We start from the raw sequence: 10,957 nt of genomic DNA, 5'->3' as shown, positions 1-10,957 counted from the left end.
CAACTGCCAACTGACAAGCGCTGAGGGAGTAGGGTTGCCATTAGTCAGGGCCTCCAAACCGGGACAAATGTAGGACAAAATTTTCAAATGTAGGACCTATTTTTTGGGGGGTCCTACATTTGAAAAAAAGCCTCGCTGAGGGGAGGATTCCTTCTGCGCTTGGGCTCCGTTCACGGAGCCCAAGCGGAGAAGGAATCTTCCCCCAGGGAGGCATTCTTTTCCCCTTGGACTCCGTTTTTGCCAACGGAGCCCAAGGGGGAAAGAATCCCTCCTCTCACCAAGGATTCCTTCTCCGCTTGGGCTCCGTTCACAGAGCCCAAGCGGAGAAGGAATCCGCTCCCATTCCCGGCCTCTGTGGAGGCTTGGCCTTCACAGAGGCCGGGAAAGAGCCAGGAGCGCGCCCGCGACGATCGCGGCGATCGCGGGCGGCCCCCTCCCTTTCCCGGCCTCTATGGAGGCCAGGCCTTCACAGAGGCCGGGAAAGAAGGAGGAGAGCGCCCACGATCGCTGCGATCGCGGGCGGCCCCCTCCCTGTCCCGGCCTCTGTGAAGGCCAAGCCTTCACAGAGGCCAGGAAAGTGCAAGGAGCGCGCCCGCGATCGCAGCGATCGCGGGCAGCCCCCCTCCCCTTCCCGGCCTCTCTGGAGGCCTGGCCTTCACAGAGGCCGGGAAAGAGCCAGGAGCGCCGCCGCGATCGCGGGCAGCCCCCCTCCCCTTTTCGGCCTCTCTGGAGGCCTGGCCTTCACAGAGGCCTGGAAAGAGGGAGGAGAGCCAGGCCACCTCCCTCGGCGGCGGAGGCCAAGCAGGGAAGGGGCCTCGCTCATGCGAGGCTCCTTTCCTTGCCTGGCGTCCGTCACAGGGGGGGTGTCCCGGGGGCGGGGCCAAACTGGGGCGGGACCGTGCAGACCCGCCCCAAACCGGGAAAGTCTCGCCCCCAGGCGGGATATGGCATCCCTATGAGGGAGAGGCAGCCATTTTGTGTTCCGGTGGCCATTTAGTGCTGCTTGTGACTGTGGGGAATAATGTTCCGGAACCTTCTCTGAGGCCTCTTCAGTTGAACCGAGAGGCTCCTCTTTCTCTCCCTGAGGAGAAGGACACCAGGCTCCTTGGGCCAAAAGGAAGGAAGTGTGTCCCTTTGTGTGTCTTTTCTGAGAGGGTTTTCTTACACAGCTCTGCTTGTACTGGGGAGCATGGGTTTTAAAAGAGATTAGAAATGGGATGGATAATTTTAATAGAAGCCTTGTTACTATCTGCAAACATTGGGCTTTTGGCTTCTAAGAGGAGGCTTGCCCCCAAAACTAGCCCAAAAGTAGCTCCTTTGGGAGGTTTTAAAAGTCTCCCCAGTTTTCTTATTGAGAGATTTTCAGGGAAGAAGGAAGGAGGCAGACCAGACCTTCTCATATTATTACCAAATAAACATAGAAACAAACAAGAACAACAAAAATAAGGATTAGACAGAAAAACAAACCGCTAACATTTTAAAAAAGCAAAACCATTTATAACAGGATAAAAATTCGACTTGGGTGCTTCTATCCTTTTACAACTGACTTCGGCTGTATCTCCATTACAGAAAGAATCCGGTTTGAAACCACTTTAACTCTCCTGGCTCCATCCTGTGGAATCCTGGGATTTGTAGTTCATTGGGGCACCAGAGCTCTCTGGCAGATAAGGCTAAATGTACCAAACGTAAAATCCCAGGATTCCATAGCACATGAGTGGTTAAAGTGGTGTCAAAGTGCCTTATTTCTGCAGTGCGGATGCAGGCTTCTTGGGAAAGGGGATTATGCTGGGAGAAAGTATTGGGGACCTCTGGAGGCTTCAGCAGATGATTTATTTATTTACTTATTTATTTATGATGCACATTTATTTATTTATTTATTTATTTATGATACTTCTAGCTACGGGGGCATAACCAGGGCCCTCTCCAATTCCCCATCCCCTCGTCCTTCACCACTCTAATAAGGCATGGAGTATCTGTTGTGTAGGGGATCTGCAGTGAATCTATGCTAGGTCCAGGGGGTTTGTTTGGTGCAGAGGGAGGAAGGGGATACCCACCTCTGCATCGGCCCAAAGGAGGCATATGTCACCTGCGTATCTCACCAGCAGGATGCTGTTCTCTGTGTCTTTGAGTACTGTAGGATTTCTTGCCAAGCCATTCCTAACCTTGGTCATTTTTCTCAGGAACCTCATTTTGGCCTCCTTGGACACGGCTTTAGGGGCCTCTCTTGCTGGAAGTGACCCAAGTGCAGGGCCACCAGGATCCCCCTGTCCACCTGATGGCCAACACAGAAGCCAAGCAGATGGAGTTGGGCCCCAAGAGAAAGAGGCTGACGAGGTACAACTACTCTTTGGTGAGTCACTATCCTATGAGCTTCATCTGGGTCACTGCTGGGCCAATTTATGAAAGGAAGCATATAAAATACTGTCCGAGTTTGGCAGAGACAGTCCTGGTTAATCCTCTGTCACCCATTATTTCGGGACCTTTTCAAATGTCCTGGTTTCTCTCTGCTCCTCCCACTTTCCCCCTTCTTCAGCTCACTTCATTTTCTGCTTAATGAGTGCCAAGGAGTTTGCACCCCATCAACTCAAAAGTGGGGAGGGGAGAATAAAGAAGGGGGCAGGGACTTGCCCTTGATAGGAGTCTGAGGCAAAAGCAAACTGCTGTGCCCTTCCTCGCTTGTCTCATCTTCCTAATAAACAACTTTGACCATCTTCACCACTTTCTGGCATTGCTTGTCCACATGTGTCTTGTTTTTCCATCTGTAAAATGTTGGGAATATGGGAGAATGTCTCTGGATCTAAATTGGGGGTGGCCCCATGGCCCTCAAGCCCACAGTGCTCTCCAGAACTGCTTTTTAAAAATGACATTCACCTCTGAAATTTGGCAACACATGGCTAAATGCACTATAATCTTTGGAGGCTAAATATATAATACGTTTTGGTATAGTCAGTATCCTAATCCATCATCAATATCCCAGCCATGGCCTAAATTATATTGTTTATTATATTGTATTTTGTATTGGAAGAATTTGAGACAAACTGGATCTCAAAGGTAGTAGGTTTTTCTTGCTAACAGCAATTAAAGTTTATTTCCTGGACTAAATTCTAAGGTGATCCAATAATTTTTGGGAAGCATCATGTGCTTCTCCCTCCCCTTTTATTAGTCATTCTCTGGATGAGGGCTATTTTCTATTGCAGGTGACCTTTGCGGATGTGACGGTATATTTCACTGAGGATGAATGGAAACTGCTGACAAAGAAGCAGAGACTTATGTACAAGGATGTGATGATGGAGAATTACGAGAATGTGGCCTATGTGGGTAAGGAAGCTGAATTCATTGCCATTTCTATGAAGACTGAGGGCCCTTTCATTCTACATTATCATGGCACTATGATTCCACTTTAGAATTATAGAATCATAGAGCTGGAATAGACCATAAGGATCATCTGGTTCAACCCCTTGCCATGCAGGAAACACATTGAAAGCATCCCCGACAGATGGCCACCCAGCCTTTGTTTAATGATCTTCAAAGACCTTTAAAGACCTTCAAAGAAGGAGTGCTTTAGAAATTAATAATAATAATAATAATAATAATAATAATAATGAGACGCCACCATTCTCTGAAGGAGTATATTCCACTGTTGAATAATTCTTAATGTCAGGAAGTTCCTCCTAATCTTTAGGTGGAACCTCTTTTCCTGTGGTTTGCGTCCATTGTTCCGTGTCCTTTGTTCTAGAGCAGCAGAAAGCAGGCTTTCTCCATCCTCAGTATCTCTTCAAATATTTCAACAGGGCTATCATATCCACTCTTAACCTTCTCTTCTCCAGGCTAAACATTCTCAGCTCCCTAAACCACTTCTCATACAGCTTAATGGTTTCCAAACCCTTCACCATTTTCATTGCTCTCCTTTGGCTTCACTCCATCTTCTCAACATCCTTTTTGAATTGTGGTGACCAGAAGTGGACACAGCATTCCATGTGAGGGCCTGACCAAAGCAGAATAGAGTTGCACTATTACTTCCCTTCATCTATAACATAGAATCATAGAGTTGAAAGAAACTAGAAGGGCCATCCAGTCCAACCCCCTGCCATAACACTATACTAGTATTGATTTGTCCTAGGATCACGCTGGCCTTTTTAGCTGCTCCATCACACTGTTGACCCAGGTTCAAGTTGTGGTCTACCAGGACTCCTAGATACCTTTAACACGTAGTTTAAGTGTCACAGCAACTTACTGGGAAATCTTGGAATTTGTAGTTTAGCGAGGCACTATTGCTCTCCACTTTCTAAGGATTCTAAATATCCTGATTTAAACTGTCAATTCTAGGATTTTGTGGGAAGGAATCATGGAGATAAATGCTTTTTGGCTCCAAATACTCCTCAGCCCATCCCTGACCAGGTTTACTGGCTTTTTTGGCCCCTCTTCCAGCCTTTTGAGACTCTGGAGAGACTTCTTGGGTAAAATGCCTCCCTTGGCCCTGCAATGGCTTGGAGAATAGTGGCAAAATGGCCACCACTTCTCCAAAGGGATGCTGTTGGATAGAATCATAGAATCGTAGAGTTGGAAGAGACCACAAGGGTCATCCGGTCCAACCTCCTGCCATGCATCTCTGACAGATAGCGATCCAGCCTCTGCTTAAAGAGCTCCAAGAAGGGAGACTCCACTGCACTCCGAAGAAAGATTGTGTTCCACTGTCAAACAGCCTTTGCTGTCAGGAAGTTCCTCCTAATGTTGAGGGGCAAAATATTATTCACACACCTCCGAAGAGAATACAATGTGTGTGTGTGTGTGGGGGGGGGTGCCGTTGAGATCCCCTGGGGGCAATGTAACCCCCCCAATCCCCAACAGTAGTCCAGATGTGTTAAGGCTCTGGCACTTGACCCTCCCCAAAATTGGAGTCCAGGTCCCAGACCACTTGCTCCATCTTTCCCAATGACTTATTTGCTATTATTTGTATATTGATTATCCTGCCTTTCTCAACAAATGGGCCTCAAAGTGTCCCTTTTATGCATCACTCTTTGGGTGTGTTTCTGTCTGTGATAGAGAGATGGAGGGAATGTGAAAATGTGACTCGGCACTCTATGGCAGTCCACAGGATATGATGCCACCTGTCAATCAAAGTATTTTTGCACATGTTTAATGGAATATTTTTTCAACAGTCCTTTGACTATCTGCTTCCACGGATTCCCTTAAGGCAGTCCCCATCCAGTCTCTTCTTTGCTAGCTCCTATGAATAAGGATATACTTGTTCCATGGATTTAAGGGGCATAAGCAGCAGGGTAATGCTTGGGTTATTCACAGCAACTTTATTAATTTAAAATCAAATAAAGAGGGGTTAATGAGGGATAAATCATGGGGTAACACCTTCCTCTCTTAACTCTGATTTTCAGTCTTATCTGTCATTATCCTTCTTTACAGAAGAACATTTGAGTCATGAGAGAATCCACATAGGAGAGAAGCCACACAAATGCCAGCATTGTGGGAAATGTTTTTCTTGGAAGTCAAGCCTAGTGACACATCAGAGAGTCCACACAGGAGAGAAGCCATACAAATGCCAGCATTGTGGGAAATGTTTTTCTTTGAAATCAAACCTAGTGATCCATCAGAGAGTCCACACAGGAGAGAAGCCATACAAATGCCAGCATTGTGGGAAATGTTTTTCTTTGAAGTCACACATTGTGGAACATCACAGAATCCACACAGGAGAGAAGCCATACAAATGCCAGCATTGTGGGAAATGTTTTTCTTGGAAGTCAGACCTAGTGAAACATCACAGAATCCACACAGGAGAGAAGCCATACAAATGCCAGCATTGTGGGAAATGTTTTTCTTGGAAGTCAGACCTAGTGAAACATCACAGAATCCACACAGGAGAGAAGCCATACAAATGCAAGCATTGTGGGAAATGTTTTCCCCGGAAGTCAAACCTAGTGACACATCAGAGAATCCACACAGGAGAGAAGCCATACAAATGCCAACATTGTGAGAAATGTTTTTCTTCAAAGTCAGTCCTAGTGAAACATCAGAGAGTCCACACAGGAGAGAAGCCATACAAATGCCAGCATTGTGGGAAATGTTTTCCCTGGAAGTCAAACCTAGTGGTACATCAGAGAGTCCACACAGGAGAGATGCCATACAAATGCCAGAAATAAACGAACATTATTTTTGTCAAGTAGCAATACAAAGAATATAGTTTTAATCCTGTGGTGATAAGAACAGGCTCTTGTGATGTTGTGTGTTTGGTTTGTCTGTCCATATGTCTGTTTATGTTTTAAAGTTATATTTTGTTACGTTTAGGTTTTAATTGCTATTTATATAGACCATTACTTTAGTTTATAAATTTGACTGGGGATTATGGGTTGTGGAATAGGTTAGCTAGAGAGAGGGGTGTGATTTATTGCAGGTAGTTAGAATAGTTATAGGAATGATAGCTTTTTTACTGTGTGGGATGTTGGCTGAAGACAATTGGGGGCAGATATTAACAGAAAGAGTTAGTTTCTGGGAATGGCAAAGAGGGCCTTGTTACCTGTGGGCCATTGACTGTGGGAATTAGAGGTGGGGACATGGTTTGGAAGAGGGTGGAGTTTTAGGTTTTGGGGCTTTAATGTATTCTTTGGCTTGGGGTGGGAAGTTCTGACTAAAACACTGAATTTCTGATTGTTTTCTTAATAAAGTTCCTTGTTGTTTCAACACACTGGACTCATTGATGTACAGAAGTTCTGCATTTGAACAAAGTTGACCCTTTCTTTTCTCTTCAGCCCTCAGCTCCATTCCCAATCATAAAAACAGAGGCAAACACACACACACACACACACACACAGACACAGAGACAGAGCTATATGTACAAAGCAGAGCCTTCCCAGCCTTTCCCTCCTGAGTTCAGCTCCGCAGCTTGGGCTCCATTCCGGAAGGAAGGAAAAAAGGCCGTAGTCCCTCCCTTCTTCCAAAGGCCAACAGTGGAATAACCTGCAGCAGCAACAAGGGCCTTACGATCCCTGCACATGCTCAGGAGGGTCCTTTGGGGCATTTGTGCATGCACACTCTCAGCCCTGAAGCTCGCAGCCTGCTCTGAGGGAGGGAAGTGAGGAGAGCCCTCGTTCATATGGGGGAATGGCTTGGGGGGGTCTTCTGGAGGGGTTGGATTGTTGTAAGAAGGAAGGAAACCCAGATCTCTTTCCTCCCCACCAAAGAAAGGCAATGGGCCTGCCAGGCCTCCTCTCCCTTTTTCCTTCCCTGCCCCCTCCTTGGGGGATTCCTTGGGCGCAGGTACTTGAGAGTTTTTATGAGAAAAGTGGGGCAGAGGAGATGATTTTTGTGCCAAATAAAGAGCATCACACAGCATAGGCTGCAATAGCATTGGAAACAACATTATTCGGGGGAGGAAGTTTTCTCTGGGATCCTGGGGGAAGGGGGCTCTGTCTGGGGGGGGAGGCAGAGAAAAGCCAAAATTTAGGCCAAAGCCAAGAGGAGGGATATGGAGGGACCCCAAAGCCCCTTCTGGGGAGACTGACACTCCCCTGGCAATCTGGGAACTAGGCTTAAAGGCCCACAGGATCTGGATTAGGCACCCCCCCATATACATATCTTTCCCTTCACAACAACCTTACAGAGGAGGACCAGCAGATAGACCCACAGCTCCAGAAAGAATGCCTCCCTCCCAATTCTGGGATCATACTGAAAGGGCCTTGTGCGCCCTTGAAGGGATATACATTAAAAGAGGAGAAGGAAGGAATAAAGGAGTGAAAGTACCAAGGGAAGAGAAGCATAAAGGGACTGCTGAAGTGGGGTGGGGTGGGGATCTGGGACCTGATTCAGGCACCTTTCTCCCGGAACCCATTATTAGAGCCTTCCACAGCTCACTATGATGCTTTAAATGATTATTTCACAGATAATATATCTCTGAAAAGAGCCAAATTGGATGTCAGCATTATTGCAGAGGCTATAAGTGAGGTGTCCATGAGTAAGATCATACTGGATCAATTTGAATCTGAATACTGAGGACATGGACAAGATCCTTGGACGTGTGAAGACGACAACTTCTCTCTCGACCCTTGCTCTTCATGGCTGGTCATTCAAGGAGGAGATGCACATAGGACTCACCTGAGATGTATCATAAATGCATCTCATCCATCTTGCTTAAAAGTAGTGCTGTTACAGCTGTTTATGGAAAAGCCCTCCCTAGATCCCTTGGACATGAACAATTACAGTCCGGTCTCCCATCTTCCATTTCTAAGCAACATGATTGAGAGGACAGTTCCTCTTCATCTCCAAGCAGTCTTGGATGAAACAGATTATCTGGACCCATTTCAAACTGGCTTCAGGGTGGGATACAGAGTAGAAACTGTTGTGGTCGCTTTAGTAAATGAACTTTGCTTGAGTATGGACAGGTGAAATGTGACTCTGTTGATGCTTTTGGATCTCTCAGTGGCTTTCAATACCTTCGACCATGGTATCCTTATGGAAAGCCTGAGGGAACTGAGGATCGGAGGCAATGCGTTGCGGTGATTCTGGTCCTCTCTCTCACAGAGATTCCAGATGGAGATGCTTGGGGACAGTTGTTCCTCTAAAAGGGAGTTTAAATCTGGCATTCCTCAGGGTACCATCCTGTCACCAATGCTATTCAACATCTACATGAAACCACCTGGAGAGATCATCCGGATGCATGGAGTGGGATGCTATAAGTACGCTGATGAAGCCCAATGATATCTCTCCATGCCCCAGATCTGAGTGTCAAGTAAGGAAGGCATCTCCCCTCTGAATGAATGTCTCGAGGCAGTAATCGGAAAGATGAGGGAAAATAAATTGAAAGTTTATCCAGATAAGACAGAAGTACTTGTTGTTGGAGCCCCTGACCCAGGTATGGAGATTTGTAAACCAGTCCTGGATGGGGTCACACTTCCCTTAAAGGACTATGTTTGCAATTTGGAGGTGCTCCTGGATCCTTTGCTCCAGATGTCAGCTCAGATAGATGCGACGGCAAGTTGTGCCTGTTATCAGCTTCGGTTTTTCAAAGTCGTGGTTTCTTCCAACCTTCCATTATACGTCACCTCTATTCCTTTCTTTTACTATGATATGCCAGCTGTGCCCTTTCCTGGAACCTGAAGACCCAAAAACTCTGGTGCACTTGCTGGTAAGCTCACGTCTTGACTTCTGCAATGCGGTCTACAAAGGGCTTCCCTTGCACCAAGTCTGGAAACTTCAACTAATCCAAAATATGGCAGCCAGAGTGGTCACTGGAAGATCTAGAATTGACCATATTAAACCTATACTAAAGTCTTTTCATTGGCTGCCCATTAATTTCCGGGGACAGTACAAGGTCTTGCTTATAACCTTTAAAGCCCTTCATGGCTTGGGCCCAGCTTACTTACAGGATCACCTTCTCCCATACAATCCACCCCAAACATTAAGGACCTCTGGTAAAAACATACTGCAGCCAGCAAAAACGAGGCTCTCTGCAGTTACCCAGAGGACCTTCTCTTCTGCTTGCTATAGGGCAAGGTTCACTTGTGAGGAGATTGTATACAATCCGGTTAAAACATGATATGGAATCTGAGGTGGTTAAAGAAAACATGGTTCAATGGCCAAGAAATTCAGGACACAATATTGAGATGGAAGAACGGGAGTTCACTTGGAAAAGGAGGATAAAATACACAGCTTCCCAAGCCCTAAGGGAAAACAATTGCAAAGTACTTTTTCCGATGGTATTTGAAACCTGAAAAAAATACATAAAATATCTTAGAATAGTTCAGATAGATGCTGGATCTGCGGAAATGGAAAGGATGCATTTTCCCATCTCTGGTGGTTCTGTGTAAATGTGAAAGAATACTGGCATAAAGCACAATGTATAATATCTAGAATGTTGCAAGTGAACCTAAAATAGGAACATTGGGTCTTATCTGTGCGAGGTTCATTTTCAGCGATGGAGGTGGGAATATCCTATAATATGGGTTGACTCCATCTCTTGCTCCAAAATAGGCAGGAAAAACAGACTTGAAGGAGTCAATGCCACCAGAAGGAGCAACCTCTCCATCCCTCAGTCAATATTATAGCCAAGGATAGAAAACAAACTCAGAGAGCATTCAATGCAAATATAAGCATAATCAATAGAAGCTATCAACCAGCCTTGCAGCAGAGCCAAGGGAAACAGCCTCCTCAGTTCTGGGTGGGGAGGATATTCCCATCTCCATCGCTGAAAATGAACATCTCACAGGTAAGACCCAGTGCTCCTTTTTCCAGCGATGGAGGTGGAAACATCCTATAACATGGGACTTCCCAAAGCTCCCTGACCAACGGGTGGGTGAACTGAGGCATATCACATATGTGAGAGCCACAAGATGTGTCTTCCAGAGGAAGCCTCTTTGATTCAAGGCCACCCAACAGTGGTGGCATGTAAATGTGGAAGATGAAGGCCATGTCATGTCCTACATTTATCTTAGATGGATGTGATGGTTGCTAGTGCAGAGGAATCAGCTGCACTGTAAAAGGAGTGATCAGCAACTGATCCCAACAGAGATATTCCAGTCTTCTTATAGCATCTTAAAATGCATCCAAGACAAGCAACAATTTTATCAAAGCCTTTTCATTGTGAGAAAAAGAAGTTGAAAGCATTTCTTGAACCAAGATATTAGAAATGTTGGTTTTGTCATCAGTGACCTGGATTGGGTCAGTCCTTTGGTTCACATGAACCTTTAATGTTAACTTGTGAATCTGAATCAGAATTGAGCTGTTAGTAGTTGTGGTTGAAAACAAGCACTATTGATTATAGCTCAAGCAAGTTTATATTGTGGAGGAGAGATTGTTGATCCTATTATTTATTTATTTATTTTGCTTATTGGGAGTAACAAAATGATTTCTGTCGCCCTAAACTGGCATCCACCATTATTTGGAACTACAGCAGGGCCCAAATCAGACAATCCCTGTCGATTGGCGACAACAACCACTATTCAAAGGGGTTTGA

The 10,957-nt window shown here is 45.7% G+C and overlaps 1 protein-coding gene across 1 annotated transcript; it reads left to right on the top strand.

Annotated features, from left to right (window-relative positions):
- The first annotated feature begins 2,275 nt into the window (after positions 1 to 2,275).
- On the top strand, positions 2,276 to 6,541 carry LOC149287777 (uncharacterized). Its single transcript, XM_089492595.1, has 3 exons — positions 2,276 to 2,350; positions 3,198 to 3,318; positions 5,419 to 6,541. The coding sequence occupies exons 1-3, from the start codon at positions 2,276 to 2,278 to the stop codon at positions 6,150 to 6,152; spliced, it is 930 nt and encodes a 309-aa protein (XP_089348721.1). The 3' UTR covers positions 6,153 to 6,541.
- Positions 6,542 to 10,957: the final 4,416 nt, after the last annotated feature.

This window comes from Sceloporus occidentalis, unplaced genomic scaffold, assembly GCF_023333645.1.
Source record: "Sceloporus occidentalis isolate IW3139 unplaced genomic scaffold, rSceOcc1.0.p SCAF_57, whole genome shotgun sequence".
NCBI lineage: Eukaryota > Metazoa > Chordata > Lepidosauria > Squamata > Phrynosomatidae > Sceloporus > Sceloporus occidentalis.
This window is presented reverse-complemented; position numbering and strand designations above follow the sequence as displayed.